The sequence below is a fragment of the Leptodactylus fuscus genome, chromosome 2 (genome assembly GCF_031893055.1).
Source record: "Leptodactylus fuscus isolate aLepFus1 chromosome 2, aLepFus1.hap2, whole genome shotgun sequence".
NCBI classification, from domain to species: Eukaryota; Metazoa; Chordata; class Amphibia; order Anura; family Leptodactylidae; genus Leptodactylus; species Leptodactylus fuscus.
This window is the reverse complement of record NC_134266.1, coordinates 174,926,921-174,948,880: the sequence shown is the minus strand read 5'-3', so window position 1 is coordinate 174,948,880 and position 21,960 is coordinate 174,926,921. Positions and strand designations below refer to the sequence as shown.

Sequence of the window (21,960 nt, the reverse complement as noted above, 5' to 3'; positions counted from 1 at the left end):
AATGAACAATTTTTTTAAAAAAATCAGTGCAAATACATCTGTAGTTTTTAAAGCATAACTGTTGTTTCAAGTAGATTTTTTTATTTTGTGTAGAGTGTGTATGGGGGACAACTGTCAAATGCACTTTAAGTTATTTTGATACTTTTTATTAAAACATTACACTTTAAACTTGATATCATTTCTGGCATTTCCCGTGCATTTTTGTCTTAATAAATAATTAGCATTTTTAATGAAATACAGATGTAGCATTTCATAAAAGAACTTAAAGGAGTATTCCCCTTACATTACGACCATGTAAGACCAGCCTTAAGGAATAGAGGAAGTGAGAAGAAGAGACAGCAGGCAAAGCTGATGAACAAGAGAGATGGGAAAACCCTTTTAAAGGGGCTCTATCATTGGGAAAAAATCATTTTTAACTAAGCATATACTTGCATAGCCTTTAGAAAGGCTATTCCACATCTACCTTTTGTATGTAAATTGTCTCAGTGGTTTTTGAATGAGACAATTTTTATCCATATGCTAATTAGCCTCCAGCCAGCACAGGAAGTTCCCCGCAGCACTCGTCTCTGCTAATCTTTCCTATCTGTGTGTGAGCAGGAAGTCATCAGCAGCAGCAGCCTGTGCTGTACACATACATGGGAAAGAATAGCAGAGAGGAGTACACAATGAGACTTCCAGGGTGCACCAAGAGGCTAATTAGCTTATGAATAAAAGTGGGCTCACTCAAAAACCACTGAGGCGATTTACATACAAAAAGTACGTGTGGAATAGCCTAAAGACTATGTAAGTATGTGCTAAGTTAAAAATGACTTTTCCCAATTATAGAGCCCCTTTAAAGGGGTTGTACTGTTAAAGACACTTATTCCCTATCCATAGGATAGGAAATAATTGTTAGATTGCTGGAGGTCTGACTACTGGGTCCCCCAGATATCAGGAGAACAAGGGGTAAAAGGCCCCACTAAAGCTTTCTTGTGAACAAAGCACCAGAACGCTTGCACAACCGTCAGTCCGTTCAGTACTATGGTGTTATCGGGACTGTGAACTCTGGCAGTGCCCGAAGCCTCTTAGGAGTGAATGGAGTGCGGGCTACGCAAGTGCATGGGCACTCCATTCACAATGAGACTTTAGGAGGAATTTTGGAACCATGCAGTGGTACCTCCAGTGATTGGACACTTATCCTGTGGAAAGGGAATATCAGTCCTGCTAAGGCCTAACTGCCAATTTATCCCTAATTATTCAGAAAGAATAACAGAGGAACAAAGTAGAGTTATATGGAAAGCTCCAGGATTTTGTGATAATAGGTCCTTTTAAAGTATAAGTTTCATAGTAGCACATCATTTTAATATTGATTACTTTACCTATGAAATGTCTGCAGTGCAACACCACACAATAGGAAATTGAACAAAATATAATAGCTTGCAGCGTGCTGTAGCATGGAACAAATGACTATGTACTGGCAATACTGTGAGAAGTATTCTCATTGGGCAGAAGACTAATGACAGCAATGCCAGCAGCTGCCATCATAATTAGGAACAGATTTTACTCATTGACGTGTTCTGGGTTTATTTCAAGCTAAACAAATACACAGATGTGCATCCTTATCATAGTGGAATGATGTCCTATCCAGTAGAAATACATTGAAAGTCTCCTAATAATCTCCTATTGATTATGCTACAGTTCAATATGAAGTAAACCTAAAAGGAGTCTAATACCACCAATATCACTTCTAGAGATGAGCGAACACTAAAATGTTCGAGGTTCGAAATTCGATTCGAACAGCCGCTCACTGTTCGAGTGTTCGAATGGGTTTCGAACCCCATTATAGTCTATGGGGAACATAAACTCGTTAAGGGGGAAACCCAAATTCGTGTCTGGAGGGTCACCAAGTCCACTATGACACCCCAGGAAATGATACCAACACCCTGGAATGACACTGGGACAGCAGGGGAAGCATGTCTGGGGGCATAAAAGTCACTTTATTTCATGGAAATCCCTGTCAGTTTGCGATTTTCGCAAGCTAACTTTTCCCCATAGAAATGCATTGGCCAGTGCTGATTGGCCAGAGTACGGAACTCGACCAATCAGCGCTGGCTCTGCTGGAGGAGGCGGAGTCTAAGATCGCTCCACACCAGTCTCCATTCAGGTCCGACCTTAGACTCCGCCTCCTCCGGCAGAGCCAGCGCTGATTGGCCGAAGGCTGGCCAATGCATTCCTATGCGAATGCAGAGACTTAGCAGTGCTGAGTCAGTTTTGCTCAACTACACATCTGATGCACACTCGGCACTGCTACATCAGATGTAGCAATCTGATGTAGCAGAGCCGAGGGTGCACTAGAACCCCTGTGCAAACTCAGTTCACGCTAATAGAATGCATTGGCCAGCGCTGATTGGCCAATGCATTCTATTAGCCCGATGAAGTAGAGCTGAATGTGTGTGTTAAGCACACACATTCAGCACTGCTTCATCACGCCAATACAATGCATTAGCCAGTGCTGATTGGCCAGAGTACGGAATTCGGCCAATCAGCGCTGGCTCTGCTGGAGGAGGCGGAGTCTAAGGTCGGACCTGAATGGAGACTGGTGTGGAGCGATCTTAGACTCCGCCTCCTCCAGCAGAGCCAGCGCTGATTGGCCGAATTCCGTACTCTGGAGTCTAAGATCGCTCCACACCAGTCTTCATTCAGGTCCGACCTTAGACTCCGCCTCCTCCAGCAGAGCCAGCGCTGATTGGCCGAATTCCGTACTCTGGCCAATCAGCACTGGCTAATGCATTCTATTAGCCCGATGAAGTAGAGCTGAATGTGTGTGCTAAGCACACACATTCAGCACTGCTTCATCACGCCAATACAATGCATTAGCCAGTGCTGATTGGCCAGAGTACGGAATTCGGCCAATCAGCGCTGGCTCTGCTGGAGGAGGCGGAGTCTAAGGTCGGACCTGAATGGAGACTGGTGTGGAGCGATCTTAGACTCCGCCTCCTCCAGCAGAGCCAGCGCTGATTGGCCGAATTCCGTACTCTGGCCAATCAGCGCTGGCCAATGCATTCTATTAGCCCGATGAAGTAGAGCTGAATGTGTGTGCTTAGCACACACATTCAGCTCTACTTCATCGGGCTAATAGAATGCATTGGCCAATCAGCGCTGGCCAATGCATTCTATTAGCTTGATGAAGCAGAGTGTGCACAAGGGTTCAAGCGCACCCTTGGCTCTGATGTAGCAGAGCCGAGGCTGCACAAGGGTTCAAGTGCACCCTCGGCTCTCCTACATCAGAGCCGAGGGTGCGCTTGAACCCTTGTGCAGCCTCAGCTCTGCTACATCAGAGCCGAGGGTGCGCTTGAACCCTTGTGCACACTCTGCTTCATCAAGCTAATAGAATGCATTGGCCAGCACTGATTGGCCAGAGTACGGAATTCGGCCAATCAGCGCTGGCCAATGCATCCCTATGGGAAAAAGTTTATCTCACAAAAATCACAATTACACACCCGATAGAGCCCCAAAAAGTTATTTTTAATAACATTCCCCCCTAAATAAAGGTTATCCCTAGCTATCCCTGCCTGTACAGCTATCCCTGTCTCATAGTCACAAAGTTCACATTCTCATATGACCCGGATTTGAAATCCACTATTCGTCTAAAATGGAGGTCACCTGATTTCGGCAGCCAGTGACTTTTTCCAATTTTTTTCAATGCCCCCAGTGTCGTAGTTCCTGTCCCACCTCCCCTGCGCTGTTATTGGTGCAAAAAAGGTGCCAGGGAAGGTGGGAGGGGAATCGAATTTTGGCGCACTTTACCACGCGGTGTTCGATTCGATTCGAACATGGCGAACACCCTGATATCCGATCGAACATGTGTTCGATAGAACACTGTTCGCTCATCTCTAATCACTTCTATTCCACTTATATGCTGTTTAAGAGATGGTTAGAAACATACTGAAAATACCTTTCTTGTGTCAAAGTGCAATCTTTCTGTCAAGAAAATCAAACTTTAATCCATATACGCAATAGTTGTTTGTTGCACATGGTGTATGGCTCTGCATATGGTATCCTGTTTTTTGCTTGTGTAAGTCACAAAGAATAACAAATTTAAACTGGTTTATATGTTTAGCTATGTTTAACAGGTTCTCGAGCAGACAAAGCCATGTCTCAGGTACACTAAACTTCTAATATGCATACAGATTAAAAATTAACTTTGTGGGCAACAAGACTGCACTTTGTCGCAAAAAAAAAAAATATGTTCACTATGCTACCAACCACCCCTGCAATAGCATATACTTTCTGTAACTTGGCCTACGTGTATACTTGGACTACAAGAGATTTTTGTGGTTGTAGACTCCTGAGGTTTAAGCACACACATTCAATTTTGAAGCCATAACCTGTGGTGTGGATCATACAGTGTGAGAACCTATTCATGACAGGAGATACTACTTTAATTTGTATCTTCAGCTAACTTAAGTGTTTTATCAAATATATTGCTTTACCTATCTAGATCTGTTTTCAGGAATTGGACAAACTACAAAGGGGTCCAGGGCAGGGGTAACAAACTAAAAATACTCACCTGCTCCATTGAACGCCATCACAGACTGTTCAGCCTCAGTCATTCACTTACATCACCAGTCCCTCTCCAGCGACCGCTGAGGCCAATGATTGGTCTCAGAAGTCACTTGGGCCGCAGAGCTTCTGGGAATTTAGGCATGGTGCCCAAATGAGTGGTCTGTGGCAGCACACAAAAGAATGCCAGAGACAGATGAGGGGTTTTTTTATGTTAAACTCCCTGAGACCCCTCTGTATTTTGTGGGTGGGTTTGTGTAGTTTAGGGCAGGCATGTCAAACTCAGGGTACCCCGAGGGCCACATGAGTAACAAGAGGTTGTTGCGAGGGCCGCACACAGCAGCTAATGTCACACACGTATTTTAACAGCAGTCATGAAAACAAGATATGAAGTAGTAATATGTAACAGCAACATATATTTGCAGTGCGCAACAGCAACTAATATATTTAACAAAAATACAGCAATTAAAAACTAAACATTTATTTGCTATCATTTTTTTTCAATCTTTTTAGTGTTTTGTCCTGAGGCTTGACACCTCTTTGTGCTAACAATTGTTGGTATATCAGGCTGAAATGACAACGCAGTGCCTACTTTGATCAAAGATGATAAGTGGTGATCAGTCAGCCTTGTTCTCTGAGAAGATTTTGTTAGTTTCATAAAAGAAAATTATCTGTTTACATATACACCCTTCATCTGCCCCCAGTTTCATGTCCCCCCTCCATCTCTGTCCCCAGTTTCATGTCCCCTCCATCTCTGCCCCAGATTCATGTCCCTCCCATCTCTGCCCCCCAGATTCATGTCCCCCCATCTCTGCCCCCATATTCATGTCCCCCCCATCTCTGCCCCCAGATTCATGTCCCCTCCATCTCTGCCCCCAGATTCATGTCCCCATCTCTGCCCCCAGATTCATATCCCCCCATCTCTGCCCCCAGATTCATGTCTCCCCATCTTTGCCCCCAGATTCATTTCCCCCCCATCTCTGCCCCCCAGATTCATGTCCCCCCATCTCTGCCCCCAGATTCATGTCCCCTCCATCTCTGCCCCCAGATTCATGTCCCCTCCATCTCTGCCCCCAGATTCATGTCCCCTCCATCTCTGCCCCCAGATTCATGTCCCTCCATCTCTGCCCCCAGATTCATGTCCCCCATCTCTGCCCCCCAGATTCATGTCCCTCCATCTCTGCCCTCATATTCATGTCCCCCATCTCTGCCCCCATATTCATGTCCCCTCCATCTCTGCCCCCAGTTTCATGTCTCCTCCATCTCTGCCCCCAGATTCATGTCCCCTCTATCTCTGCCCCCAGATTCATGTCCCCCCATCTCTGCCCCCAGATTCATGTCCCCCCCATCTCTGCCCCCAGATTCATGTCCCCTCCATCTCTGCCCCCAGATTCATGTCCCCTCCATCTCTGGCCCCAGATTCATGTCCTCTCCATCTCTGCCCCCAGTGTCATGCCGTCCCCTCCTTCATCTGCCCCCAGTTTCACGTTCCACCTCTATGTGTACACACATTAAACTTACCTTTTCCGACGACTCCGAGTCCTCGCTCCCCCGCCGCACTCTTTCTCGCGCACGCGCTAACAGTTGTAGACGCGATGTGACGTCATCACATCACATCTACACTGCGAGTAGCAGCGTGTGTTTTGTACATCTGCGGCCCGCACAAAAGTCTCAAACTCAAACAAAGTATGCAGAGGTGGCAGCTGATAGCAATGGTGAATGCCATATGGGTTGAAAGCCACAGAAAGTGTGAGAGGAATGTTGATCAAGAAGCCTCCCACTGGTAGTAAGAAAGTACTGTGTACAAGACCAAGGGCTCCAACCCACCTTAGACCTAAGACATCCTAGAGAAAATCTGAGGAAATATTAAAAGAACAAACAGCTACAGAGTAGAGCCACCATTGCCACTTGGCTGTGTGAGTATACAGGTCCGCTGTATTGTGTAATATTTAAATACGGCATCTCTCCCTTGGACTCTCCTCCACCCCTTTCAGGCTATACCACTGTGCTGCCAAACTTCAGTAAAGAATGTGCACATCAGCTCTATCAGTAGTCAGGCTACTAACTGCTACCACATCTATATTAAATGACAATGAGAGATACTAAGAGCTCATACACAAGACTGAATTACAGTACGGCTGCCATAGATGGCCATGGGCTCTCTGTATCTCTGATTTCATACAGTACAATGGCAGATGGAGCTTTTTTCTAAAAAAAAAAAATGTATAAGAACAAATTGCAGGTAAAAACGGAATATCCAAGTTCTTACATAAATGTAAAAGGGTCTTAAAAATGCAGTGTGAACAGAAGCTAACCATGGACTGTATTGCTTTCTAGATTATATTCACAAAGCACGCTCTTTTAAGAACACATTAGGCAGCTTTAGATCAAGCAGACAGTTATAAGAACCACTATAATAGCTACTTAAATGTCATTTCACTATAATATAAATTATATTATACGTGCTATAATATCAAGAACACTTTCGATAAATGTCCCTCTTGTGCATTAGATAAAGTATTGCGTGGCTGGTATACTGCTAAATTAAACCTTGCATGTCTTTTGTAAGAGACAGTGTTCATGTACTTATACAAGTATATTATATCACATATCTTAATGTAATAGTTGTGGTTCTGTTTTGGGTATTAATGTACTTATTACTAACCCTTTCACAGCATGCTCTGAAGAAAAATGACAATAGAAAGCCAGAAACAGAATGGAAAAGATAATTTTCATTATTATTGAAGTGATAAACTTAACATTGAAGATCACACAATCTAAGAATAAGATGACTCAATATGTGTACCTACTAGTCCAAAGCACAAAAAATGTATAAAACTAGTACACTAAAATATACCTTTTATTGATATGCATTAAAAAGTAAGGAGACCAAGGAGCATGAGATCCCGGCCAACCACTAGACTTGAGGGAAGATAGTTTGATCCCCCATAACTAACCCTAGTCACCAACCAAACAAAATAGTCATAAAGACCCACACATATACACTCGCAAATAACAAAATGAATATAGCCTGATGCGTTTCAGCTGATTTAACAGCTCATCGGAGGCTTAGAATGTATGTAAACCAGACTGTAGTGGTATTCTATGAGCGTCTCGTGCCCTCGGCCGGACGGCTATAGTCTGCAGCTGCCAAAATCACGCCCTATCCATTTAGGCTGGCTAGTATCAGTTCAGTCTTTCCTTACTTTTTAATGCATATCAATAAAAGGTATATTTTAGTGTACTAGTTTTATACATTTTTTGTACTTTTAACATTGAAGATCCCCTAAATACCATAATATATTGTATATATAACCATATACATTTTAATTAAGGGTACTTTGCATAAACACTGTAATTAATGGAGGGCATTATGGTACAACTTATAACTACAGAGCATTCTAAATAGGTATTACACTTAATAAGGAAACTATATGGGCACTAACTATCAAAGGCACTGATAGTTAGGTGGCTGGTGGCTGGTGACCGTTTCATACACTATATACCAGCCACTGTTCACCATCCAAAGACATTTGTTTCTGGCTCTGTAAGAACTGATTAATTGGGTGTCACATGTTGAACCTAAATGGATTTAATATTGCTATTGGATCCTAAATATAGCCCATCAATATGGAAAATCCCTTTAAGGCCAGGGCCCCACATGGCCGCAGTATTGTACAGTCCCTGCATAGTGGATGGGATTCTAGTGAATCCTATCCACACACTGAGGAAAAATACGCACAGCAGATACACTGATTTCCAAAACTGTTGCAATTTTGGAAATTGCAGCATGTCATTTATACCTACGTAAACATTGGTGGTTTCCCTATAGGTATAATGAAAGCAGAAAGTCAGCAGAGGTTTCTATAAAAAGTGATGTGGGAAAAACCGTGATGCGTTGCCGTCACGGTTTTTCTCAGGGTACTTTTTTGCTGCGGCCTGATATGTGGGGCTTTAGCCTAAATACAAAGATATCATATCCAAACAGAATTTTCAACTTTATTTTTAATGCATAACTGCTGATGGAAATTTTCTTTATCTAAAATATACAAAGTATGACAATGTGAGCAGACGATCTGTGAGCTGAATATGCTGCACTATAGAAGGCAGCATGTTACAAGTTCATACTCCTAGTAGAAAGAATGACAAAAAAATGTATTTCTGCCATAAAAGAAATGCTGAAAGAATAAACCATATACATTTTTATGAGTCTGCGGTATTTATTAGGGGAGCACCCATCTTTCTCCGTTCATCTCTGGTGAATGACAGGTTGCTGTGTATACCTACATACCAGCCTGTTGATCGCTGCCTTGAGAGGCGGGTAAGGATAACGAATGTTTTCCTAATAAATACGACAGCCCCATGACTATATGTCAGCTGTGTTCCTTTAGTGCCCCATTAGTCAAGTACCATATTTTTGTGCTGTTTTGGCTATAGGGTGTACTGGGTTAGCACTGTTGCCTTGCAGTGATGGAGTCCTGGGTTCAAATCTAGACCAGGACACAAGCTGAATGGAGTTTGTATGTTCTCTCTGTGTTTCAATGGGTTTGCTCCCACACTATAAAATCATACTGATAGGGAATTTCCATTGCGAGCCCTAGTTGGAACAATAAGTAATGGCAATATCTGTAGTGTTGTGGAAAGTGTTGGCGCTAAATAAGTCAATTCAAAAAAGTTATATAATATTAAGCTAACAGATGTGAGTTAAACATAAAATTCACACTGCCCATCCTGCCCGATAAATCTTGCAGTTTTCCTATTACTGGTCAACACTGTAAACATAATGTAATAACATTCCCTAAATAATAAGTGAAAGCATACTATACACACATACATTAATGATTATATTAAAGCAGATTTGGTGCATGTGGCAATGAATGACTGTGCTGCTTAATCTCAGCTCAGAATCTGACTAATAACTGATGAAGTAATTAAAGGACTTGTCATAGTGGACTCAATGAAAGAATGGCCATCTCTAATTCAATTGAAAGCACTGGGTCACATAAAATGTAATGCATTACACAATACACGAGATGGATATATTTCCTCCAGACTGGCTGGTGCCGGCTTTAATTTGAAAGTTATCCGTTTTCATAGTAAGGTAACCAAGAGTGACAGAGAATCAAATCTCAGATGCTTTTTTCTCCTTGCAGATAAATTGGTTCTCTGCGGTACTACAGAGACAGGATTCCAATATATCCAGTAAGTTATAGCGTGTCAAGTAAGCAAGTGCTATATAGACGTCAAAATACCACTATGATTTTGCATAATCTGTTCATTACACATGTAATTAACAAGTGACTATGATAATATATTATAATGTAATACAGAATGACTGCAAAAAATTATAGCATCCTCAGGACTAGACATGAGCGAGTAGTACTTGATCGAGTAGGTATTCGATCGAATACTACGGTATTCGAAATACTCGTACTCGATCGAGTAGCACTCGCTATTCGAATGTAAAAGTTTGATGCAGAACCAGCATTGATTGGCCAAATGCTATACAGTCAGCCAATCAACGCTGGTTCTTCTCCTACCTTTAGAAGTCTTCTCCGTGCAGCTTCCCCGCGGCGTCTTCCGGCTCTTCATTCACTCTGCCAGGCATCGGGCCTGGGCAGAGCCGACTGCGCATGCCCGCACTACAAGCGAGCATGCGCAGTCGGCTCTGCCCAGGCCCGATGCCTGGCAGAGTGAATTCAGAGCCGGAAGATGCTGCGGGGACGCTGCAAGGAGAAGACTGCTCAGAGGATCCAGCCCGACCCTCACTCATGGACTTGGTAAGTATAATTTGATCAAGCATTTCCCCCCCATAGACTATAATAGGGTTCGATATTCGATTCGAGTAGTCGAATATTGAGGGGCTACTCGAAACGAATATTGAACCTCGAACATTTTACTCTTCGCTCATCTCTACTCAGGACCAGTTCTCTCAGTCCTTTCCCCTTCGAATGCAGTAAGTTGTACCTACACAGCCATCTATCCACAGAAGGCAGCCAGACCACCAGGCAGGGGGCTCCTGTTAAAGGGTAGAATTTTCATTAAGTTGAAATATGTACAGGTCCTGAGGGGATGTCTCTTCTATGACTGTATAAGCGTTAATACATGATGTCCTATCAGTGTTTCTACTGTTAATGAGTAGAGATGAGCGAGTACTATTCGAAACGGCCGTTTCGAATAGCACGCACCCATAGGAATGAGTGGAAGCAGCCGGAACACAGACTTTGCTGGCGGCCGGCCACTTAACTCCCTGCGTGCCGGCTGCGCCCATTCATTACTATGGGTGCGTGTTATTCGAAACAGGAGTTTCGAATAGTACTCGCTCATCTCTATTAATAAGCACATTATGGCTGTAGCACATTTTACATTTGTCAGCGAGGCGGTAGGTGTGTACAATAAGGAAGAGTCTGCCTCCCTCCTCTATCCATTACTGATACTACTTGTTTCCTTGCCACTCACCATAATATGTAATTCTGCCATGAGTAATTGTGTAATAGCAAACAAATAGCTAAGAAAAGCCCAAATGACCATAATATAGGATAGGAGTTGGCATCACTAGGCACGTGTGGCATATTTTTCTGGCACAGCAGTCAGCACACTGCCAGTCCAGGTCATGCAAGTATTAAATGAAGTGGAAGCATACTTTTAAGAGCATCACTTCAGCAATGAGAGGGTTGAAGAAAACACAGGAGGTGTAGCCCATCACTGTATAGCACTGTAAAGTTCCTGCTGTGCACATCCTTGCAAAATTGCTCCAAGGAGGTACATGCTAGGGCTGCTATTCCTATTAATGTCAGGCATTTTCAGGTAATTAATTTAGTTTTAGTAGCTCTATATGCTTCACATTGGTAGCAATTCACCCCATCATGTCCCTCATATTAATGCTTGTGTGCTTCACAAGCCGTGTTCAGCTGTCCGTGGACAGTTCCTGCTTCACCACTCTGCCCCTGTGTGCTCTGGCCCCGGGAGCTATAGATGTGATGTCACATTGCGTCTGCAGCTCCCTGGACACTCTGGGAAAAGAGACTTCTTCAGAGCAGCATGGGAGCGAGGAGAGGTGAGTATCAGTTTCTTTACTATGTTAAACTATGGGGGGCAAATGGAGGGGGAAACATTAAACTGGTGGAATATGAAGGGGGACCATTAAAATGGGGTCAGAAGAAGGGGATACATTAAACTGGGGACAGATGGAGAGGAGGCATTAAACTGGGCGGAGATGAAAAGGAACATTAAAGTGGAGAGGAAGATCGAGGGGGTATTAAACAGTGGGGGTTGCTGTACGGGACATTAACCTGGGAGCAAGTTGGAAGGGGACATTAAACTGTGGGAAACTGGAGGAGGACATTAAACCATGGAGGTAGCTGGAGGGAGACATGTCTGCCTCTGGTTGCCCCCAGATTAAGGTTTCCCTCCAGCTACTGGTTTAATTTCCCCCTCTAGATGCCCTAGTTTAACCCCTTCCCGCCGATGGCATTTATTGATTTTCGTTTTTCATTTTTGACTCCCCTCCTTCTAAACCCCATAACTTTTTTATTTCTCCGCTCCCAGAGCCATATGAGGTCTTAATTTTTGCGGGACAATTTTTTCTTCATGATGCCACCATTAATTATTCTATATAATGTACTGGGAAGAAAGAAAAAAATTCAGAATGGGGTGGATTTGAAGAAAAAATGCATTTCTGCGACTTTCTTACGGGCTTTGGTTTTACGGTGTTCACTGTGCAGCCAAAATGACATGTCCCCTATATTCTGTGTTTCGGTACGGTTCCAGGGATACCAAATTTATATGGTTTTATTTACATTTTGACCCCTAAAAAAATTCCAAAACTGTGTTAAAAAAATTTTTTTCTAAAAGTCGCCATATTCCGACGGCCGTAACTTTTTTATACGTAAGTGTACGGGGATGCATAGGGCGTCTTTTTTTGCGGGGCCGAGTGTACTTTTTAGTTCTACCATTTTCGGGAAATGTTATTGCTTTGATCACTTTTTATTCAAATTTTTATCAGAATCAAAACAGTGAAAAAACGGCGGTTTGGCACTTTCGACTATTTTTCCCGCTACGGCGTTTACCGAACAGGAAAAATATTTTTATAGATTTGTAGAGCGGGCGATTTCGGACGCGGGGATACCTAACATGTATATGTTTCACAGTTTTTAACTACTTTTATATGTGTTCTAGGGAAAGGGGGGTGATTTGAACTTTTAATTCTTTTTATATTTTTTTTAACTTTTTTTTAAATTTTTTTTTTGCATTTATTAGACCCCCTAGGGGTGTTGAACCCCAGGGGGTCTGATCACTAATGCAATGCATTACAATGCTAATGCATTGCAATGCATTGCAAAAAAGCATCCTTTCTTTTGCAGGCTGCATAGACCAGCCTGCAAAAGAGAGGCTTTGCAGACAAGCCTGGGAGCCTGTACAAGGCTCCTGGCTGTCATGGCAACGGGACGTCAGCCCTGGAGCATGCTCCAGGAGCCGGCGATCACGGCCAAAATGGCGCCTCCGGCGCCTTTGATCGCAGCACCGGAGGGGTTAATGCCTCCGATCGGTCCGGGGACCGATCGGAGGCATTAAAGCCGGTTGTCTACTGCTTAAAGCAGTAGACACCCGGCGGCTATGGCGGCCGCCCGGCTCCCGGGCGGTCGCCATAGTTACAGACCCGACATGCGCCGTACTATTACGGCGCATGTCGGGAAGGGGTTAATGTCTCTCTCTAGTTGTCCCCAGTTTAATATCCCCATCCATCTACCCCTGCGGTTTAAAGTTCCCTTCCAGCTGCTCCAGTTTAATGTACACTCTAGTTTCCCCCAGTTTAAACTGGGGCACCAGGAGAGGGACATTCTGTGGGGAAATTGGAGGAGAACATCATAATGTGGGGGCAAATAATGTTAGGGTGACTGTAGGAGCATTATACTGTGTGGGGGCACAAAGAAAAATGGATGAGAATGGGCAGAGTCTAGATAGAAGTAGGTGGAGCTAAATTTGTTTCTTTTTCCTCTTTTCTATCCTTTGAAAGTTGGGAGGTATGTATGTATGCCATATTTTATTACCTTTATATGTGACTTCTAAAAGCATAGAATGATGAAGCTTGGCATTACTGCCATGAAGTGTCATTCAGCCAGCACACGTGTGACAGACTTACTTAAGGGGGTTGTCAGTTCATTACTAGTAATGACCTATCCTCAGAAAAGGTCATCAATAAGAGACTGTTGGGAGTCTGGTACCTGGGATCCCATTCACCGTTTACATTGCACACCATCTGTTTCATAGCGACCATGTAATGCAAATATAGCCTTATCCCATACTTATTTGATGGTGGGATGGAGGGGGGGCTGGTCCAAAGTTTGCACTGGGGGATTTGCCTCAGATTTGCAGTTTGAATTACTGTGTATCTGCATAAGGATTAGTCACTTTGTAATTAAGGTTAGATTCACACCTGAACCAGAAAGACCAGAAGAACAGACTGCAAAATAGTGGGACCCAATGATTGGGTCCATTAGCTATCTGTTTGACAGATTTGCACCACCTCCGTAAAAAGTTGGGCTTGCACCATTTTCTCGTCCTGTACAGATCCATCAAAAAACGTACATCTAACAGGCACCTGAAGGACCCCATTATAGTCAATAGAGTGCTCTTGCAGATTTTGGTTTGGAATACACAACAAAATCTGCTTGGAAAAAAAATGCCATGTGAACATACATTTAAATTAATATACAAGTACACATAGTAATAGTAGTAGACTTGTGTCGTGAGGCAATGATGTGGCAGACAATTCATGGAGCAGATTTACAAAGTAAAACTGTACCTGCAGCATCCAATCACAGCACAACTATCATTTTTCAGGAGCACTGTGGTTGTTTAAGAAACAAAGTCTTCCTTTTAACCAGTTTCACCTATTTCTCCCAATGTGTAAGGAATTGTGCACTCATCTTTATTATGATATGTAGTGTTTGTAAAAGACCTGTACTGTACCTTTGTAAACCTTAGATTTCATAATGAGCAATACACAAAATTGTGTACCTCATCATACAATGGCACTCCTTGTATGACAGCACAAAGACACCATGTTACTCCATATTTGGGAGCTGTACGGCCTCAGACATAACTGACACTTAGGCTAGGTGCACACTGCCCAGCCATCAGCAAAAGCCATCACAGTCATGTTAAAACTTTATCTATTCATATGGTTGAAGCAGGATATTTGCAACATAAATACACATTCAACAAAACAGCAGCAAATGGAAGATGTTACCATGTCAACATGTACCAATATGTCGAAGTAATGCTCCTCCTCTATTTTAAAGGGGATATGTAGGACTACGATTCTGAGGACCACTTTCTCTTCTCAGGAAGTGAAATCACATATGTTGGTGAAGCTCATTTCAGGCAGAATTTGAGGTGGATTTTACATGGGTTATCCAGGCAAAAAAAAAAAATCTAACTCAGCCCACATACCCACCGCATCATACTTACCTGTCTTCCTGTCTGGATCTTCTGGACACGGGAGATCTCTTCGTTCTGTGCAGTCAGCTCCTTCTCCACTTGATATCTGCCGATGCCTGTGCAATAGAAGCTCTATTTCGCAGGTTTGGAAGGTCGGCAGACATCGAAGAATAGGAGGAGCCAGCTCCCCTGAAGGAAGTGATGATCTGCGGCCAGAGGATCCGGAAAGGAAGACAGGTAAGTGTAATGGGCTGTGGGTGGTAGTATTGGTGATATCCCTTTCAGGAAACAGGGAAATGGAACATCACCAGAAAGTGAGAAAATATGCCTGTTATAAGTTTGGCAGGAGGAGGGTGTTTAGCTTAGGGTAAAAGTATTGTTATAGGACAACTCCTTTAAGGCGGTTTTTGCCTCAAGTTTAGGGTCAAATTCCTACATGTCAACACCCCCTTAAAGTGATATATCTTCAGCCTTCGACAACTAGATTCACCATCCATAGCTTTTTATGTGCATAAAAATATTTACAAATATAAAGTGTAAACCTACCTCCACTTCTTCAAGTTCTGTAAATGTTTCTGCTTTATCATTTGATACCTTGTCAGAGTTGGCTTTGTTAGAAAGTCCTCTGAATAATGGGAATAGCATGTTAAAATCACTTGATAACTTTAGCTTTGGTGATTCATTGGGTGTTTGATCTTGACCATCCATTGGCCGAACATACGCCGTTGGTTTTTGCTGGACTGGATTGAGTTTAGAGACAATGGAAGTGGGAAAGTTCTGCAAACAATGTGAGCTATTGCTTTTCTTCTTGCAAGTCTTTTCTTTGTTGGAAAGGTCCACTTCTACACTACAGTTTAGCTGTGAATTTGGTATTTGTCTATTGAGAGGGTTGTCCATTGTACATGATAAAATATTCACATGATGTTCTTTAGAATTCCCAGATGATGCTGGGTTTAATACACAGCTTTTATTTTTTTCTGTTTTGTGTTTTTGTTGCCCATATTTAAAATCAGTATTAGAAGAACCAATTGTTCTTTGGTTAGCTTTGCCTAAGGCTTTCTGTCCCTCGGAGGGATTTTCAGTTTTTTGCCATTCCATGGTGGCTCTGGTATTTAGCTTTATGGGTAAAGTTCCAGTGTTTATGCCAATCTGCACTGTACGACAAATTGAATAATGGCTTTCTGACGTGCTCTGTTGGTAATGTTCTTCTTTGTTCCCGTCAGGTATACCAATTGCTTCAATTTTTGGAATGCCTACTAGATGACTTTGGTTGGATCTTTCAGTCAACAAGTCTTTCATTTCATCATAATTTCCAAGTGTACTTTGTATACGAGTTGAAAGTTCATCTCCCTTACTAGTCTAAGAAAGAAAAAACATAAAGTTAATAGAGATTTCATGGCACAAACATTTTCAAAAATTGTAAGCTCTCACAGGTAGGATCCACTCTCCCACTGTAAATCTCAGTCACTTAGGTAGTTCATGTTTAATGAACTTGTTATTGTTTTAGGTACGGAAACCTTTTTCATATTATAGGACTATACTCTAGAACTAATTGTGTGCCAAAATAAAATAATTTTCAAAACATTGTCTAGTCTAAATGTAAAAATAGCCAGAAATTAGTATATCGGAGCTATAGCCAATTTTTGCTCATGATATAATGACTGGCATTGACACCCTCAGTTTCAGAGCTAAACACAGGACATACCCTAAAGAAATAGACTTGTACTTTGCACTCTATGTTTCGACATTTTGTACAGCTTCCTCAGTTACCCCTATTTATTGTTAAGATGGCAGTAAGTGATAGATAAATTAGCAATTTAGGATCTGCTGAGACTGGTGTCATGGTTTCTGCCGAGGTTTCAGATTTGGTGCAAGTCCTGTTGAGGTTTCTGGCACAAAACAGAATTTGCTGCATGCTGTTATACTCTTGCTGGAAAAAAAGATGGAAACCTCAACAAAACTGCTGTTAAAATGTAATAAAGAAAGTCTGAACTGATCGTTGAAAAAATCTACTTTAATCGTGTAGTTTTTGTTTCACAAATCTGTGACTGAGGTTTCATTTTCTGATAGAGACTTCTAAATCCCTGGAATAAATATATTTCTAGCTGCAGCCTCTTCTACAAGGTACATGGGAGATAACTGCATACAGACTTATTATTGGGTTCAGTATTTAACAGTATGCAGTTAGCGCCCATATTCCCTCCTATACTAAATGCAGGTTAGCAGAACATTATGTTTAAACCCCTGAGATTGTTTTGCCAATAAGGACCCAATTAGTTTTTTATTCAGTGCATTGAGAGAGCCATATTTTTCTGTCAAAATAGCTGTAGAGGACTTCATTTTTGCAGGATGAGCTTATTCCTATAAATCCAGATTCACAAACAAGAGCCAAACAGAGATGAAAGGGGTAAGTCTTCTACTCCTTTGTTTTAGCGGTTGTTGGGGTCTCAGGACCTGGACTCTCAACAATAAAAAAAAATATTACATAGATCAATGTTGTTTTGATTCTTCACTAGCAAATAAGAAGGGTAAACTGAGCTTCACAGACAATCCATGCAATTCCCCATTTCAGGTTGTGGTAAAAATCAGAATGATCTAAAAATACATTCAGGTGAATAGAATCTGACATTTATAACATTTTAAAAGGACATAAATAAGTTAACCTACAAGACTCTACATTTGGCACATTTTGCTTACAGGATAAGAAAATTTAGCTTTAGTCGCTTATTATTATCAGACCTGGCAACAGTCACCTGAATTCTCCAATGCTGATACTGTAATCTGAGCTACTATACTTCTACAGATTGAAAATACATTAAATTAGGTCACCACGACCTTCACCGTGGAGCCCATTTCTGTTCTGTGTGGGTCTTAATTATGCAAATTGCAACTGAAAGAAGTCATATCATAGAAAGGAGTAGGAAGAGATTATACAGTGGCATTACTAAAGATGTAGTACTATATATATTCAAAGTAGAAATAAACTATCATTCATGTGTTATTTTGGTTAGTTCTTTTAATGTTCATTGTATGCTATTACACCCAGTGGTGTAACTAGGAATGGTGGGGCCCCCGTGGCGAACTTTTAACATGGACCTCCCCCCTGACTGATGCCGAAGACCCTGACCGACCCCCCTTCCCCCCTGCATTCATGTGCGCTCTATTATGCCCCATAGTGGCCCCTGCACATACTATTATGCCCCATAGTGGCCCCTGCACACACTATTATGCCCCATTGTGAACACCCATGAACAATTATTATACTCTGGGGTCTTTTCAGACCCCAGAGTATAATAATCAGAGACAGAGGCGATACCAACATAAAAAAACAGTTACTTACCTATCCCTGGCTCCACTGCACTCCTCAGTGGTGTCGGCCAACTTCAATGACATAAGAGACGTCACATGACCCGGGGACGCAGACCTCAATCATGTGACGTCTGGGGTGTCACAGAAGCAGGCCTTGAAGCCTGTCTGGAACTTGGAGAGGTAAGTAACACTGTTTTTTTATGTTCCCTTACCTTTCCCAGGCCTCCGATCATTATACTTGGGGGTCTAAAAAGACCCTCTAGTATAATAATAGAGTTTGTAGGGCCCGCAGCATCACTTACCGATCCCAGCCCCTGCCAGCATTGAGTAACTCCAGCCGGTAACGGCCTATAAAAAAACGCAGTAGTAGCGCTGTCGCCAGGCACCTAATGTCCCGGGTCCTGTGGCAGCTGCTACCGCTGCTAGTAACCCCGATAGTTACGTCCCTGATTATACCTATGAATATAGTCTGTCGCCATCAAACAGCCGTTATAGGGCTAAAGTGAAGGAACCTTAATTTTTAGCAAAACGTAAAGCATCAGTGCTTTCATTTTCTAAAGTGTAGTTACTGAACAATAGCTAAGAGCTGTGTTATGTCTCAGACAGATATAAAACTGCCAAGATGCTCTATGCTCTATGCAGTGCCACTATAATCAACCAATTGATTGCCAAACTGTAGGCAGGATTATCACAGTAACATAAATCAATGCTCATAAAAATACATGCAATATTATTATTATTATTTTCTAACACCATTAACTCAGGGTCACTGTACTTAGAAATACAGAGGTGTGTGACTATATAACCTATGACTAGACTATAATAACAAGCCAAATAACCTAGATATATCCCCCAAATTAAATATGCACAAATACACAACACAAAAATTGAAAAAAGATAATATTTTATTAATTCATAAATTAAAATCCAAACCAATCCAGTTACAACCATTAAAAATTCATGTAAAGGACAAAGTTGGGATGGAGAGGAGAGAGGAGATGGAGTTGTGGTTTACACCATAAAATACATGTATCAATAAAGCTGATAGCCTCAATACATTTGAACACCATACGTCCCTGTCAATTCATAAGCACATGATGCATGAGTATAGTAATAATAAATGCATAGCAATTACTACTATGGTTCCTAGAGTACACAAACCAACCAGATCTAATGCTGTTGGAGAAGTAGCAGCCACAACCTCCAACTTTCAGCCCCAACCTTCAGATTTTAACTGGATTAGTTTAGATCTTATTTTATGAATGAATAAATGACTACATTTTTTCAATATTTCTTTTCCATATTTGTGATTGGTTAGTATTGAGTAGTGAGTATTCCCTGCAATATATTATCGATTCTGTAACTTTGTACATGTTGTTAGCAGAATAAAAAGGATGCCTTTCTTATGTTTCAGAGAACCAAGGAATGCAGAGAAAAAGCGCTTTTATTCTTTATTCAAATGAGGATCTTGAAGCACAGTGGGAGTTTTCTTCTATTACTGAGCACTGCTGCATCATCACTAAATACGCCCATCCTGCATTTAGCCCCTCCCTGGGCAGTGTGAGGATCAACTGACACCGAGAGGAACAAATCACACTGCCCAGGGGGAGGAGCTGAATGTACGATGGGCGTGTTTAGTGATGATGCAGCAGTGCTCAGTAATAGAAGAAAACTCCCCCTGTGCTCCAAGATCCTCATTTGAATAAAAAACAAGACAGCTTTTTCTTCACATCTCTGGGGCTCTGAAACTTAAGGTATGGTTTTTATTCTGATAACAGCATCTACAGCTCTATGGGAGCAGTTTAAAGTAGCTGGGGCAGTTATAGACTCCCTTTAAATTGCTGTCTTTAATTAAGCAAATCAGAAAACCATAGCACCAATCCATGTGTAATGTAATTTATGTAGAAAGATGACAAAGTTTGTTACATAAGATCAACTTTACCAAGTCTGTTCTGGTCACCCACATACTTGGAAACATCATGCAGTTGTATCACATACTGTATAGAGAATTCTTAGCTAATCATTATATTTTAGCGTGGCATATAGAGATGAGCGAGTTTCAAATAACACGCACCCATAGGAATAAATGGAAGCAGCCAGCATGCAGACTTTGCCGGCGGCCGGCCGCTTAACCCCCTGCGTCCATTCATTCCTATGGGTGCGTGCTATTTGAAACAGGAGTTTCAAATAATACTCGCTCATCTCTAGTGGCATACAATATTTTCAGCTTTGAATTACAACCACTGATTTTTGGCCATTGTTTTTAACAGCCATTGTTCATTGACCCCATATTTTTTATTGCTTAGAGACTGCAATTTTCAGCAAACCATTGTCTTGAAGCAGTTTTAGGCTAAAGTCCCAAATAGCGGACCGCAGCAAAAATAGTGCTTCGGAAAAAACCACAGCAGCAATGCAATACAGTTTTTCCCTGAGCGCTTTTCAAAGAAAGCCTGCAGAGATTTCCTTCGATTATACCTATAGGGAAACCACTGGCATTCAATAGGTATAATTGACATGCTGTTATTTCCAAAACCGCAATGGTACATATGGTAACGGTGCATATTTTTCTGTAGTGTGTGGATGGGATGACCTAGAACCCCATCCACTTTGTAGGGACTGTTTATGCCAAATGGGCCCCAGGCCTTATGGAATTTTGTTGATATGTCATTTCCAGTGGTGTCTTCTGCACTAATGTCATTACGTTAGTGTGTATGTGAAAGTAGAAATGGCTGCATACTACCTAATACAGATACGTAAGTGTTAAAAATAACATTTTAATATGGAACTACAAGTGAATAAAGTTTTGTTTTTTTCATCCCAACTGAAAAATATACAGGTTACCTTGTATGGTTCGCTGAACAGAGGATAATTGGCAAGAAAGATATCCTCACTTTGCTGTACATCTTGACTTCTCCTTTCCAATTCTTTTCTACGCAACACACTTTTGTCCTGTTCATACCCGCTGTCAAAAGGAAATGACAAGTAATAATTCAGACATTTACTTGTTAAAATTAGTAATAACACTGTGCACAAACCTGAAAAGGAGTCATCAAACAGATGGCAAAGAGAACAGAAACATGAATCTGATTAATGCCAGTACTAGCAGACTGAATGAGCTCTGGTCTCTGGATAAGCCTGTGTTTTCTTTGCACACTGAACAGATAATTGAAAATCTTCAGGAGCAAAAAAAAGAAACACAGTCATTAGAGTAGATCAGCGTGTTCTGAACTCTGTAGACTTGTGATGTGACAAAAGAATCCAAGAAACGCTTTGACTGAGCTGAAATGATAAAAAAAAATTCAGAGACCTCAGAAAATAGAGTTTAGAATCTATAATTACTAAAGTAAATTCTAACCTTAGTTAGTAAGACTACATCAGATAACCAACACAATATTATATGCCAGCAAACACTTTACAGACAGTACATGTTTATAAACCGTTGGGCCAGTATTAGTTTATTTTCCTCAAATGTAATGATGCTTAAAGTAATTCTGTCGGCAAATTTCAGCTGCCTTATCTGGGCAAGATATAATAGAGGGAAAGAAGCTAAGCTCTGTGCTATATAGGTTTATATGATTTGGAGCAGGATTTCCGTGTAGAAGGCAGAATACAAAATGGGACTCCTAGCAGAACCACTGAGCCCTGCTTTTCCCCTGCACACGATTG

At 41.7% G+C, this 21,960-nt stretch overlaps 1 protein-coding gene across 2 annotated transcripts in view; it reads right to left on the bottom strand.

Moving 5' to 3' along the window:
- AFF3 (ALF transcription elongation factor 3) overlaps positions 1 to 21,960 on the bottom strand; it is a 249,554-nt gene that overhangs the window by 159,457 nt on the left and 68,137 nt on the right. For both annotated transcript variants that reach the window (XM_075265104.1, XM_075265105.1), the window contains exons 2-3: positions 21,136 to 21,256; positions 15,532 to 16,344 (exon numbers count right to left, since the gene is read on the bottom strand). In XM_075265104.1, the coding sequence (XP_075121205.1) occupies positions 15,532 to 16,344; positions 21,136 to 21,256 (934 nt within the window). The remainder of the gene's footprint in view (positions 1 to 15,531; positions 16,345 to 21,135; positions 21,257 to 21,960) is intronic.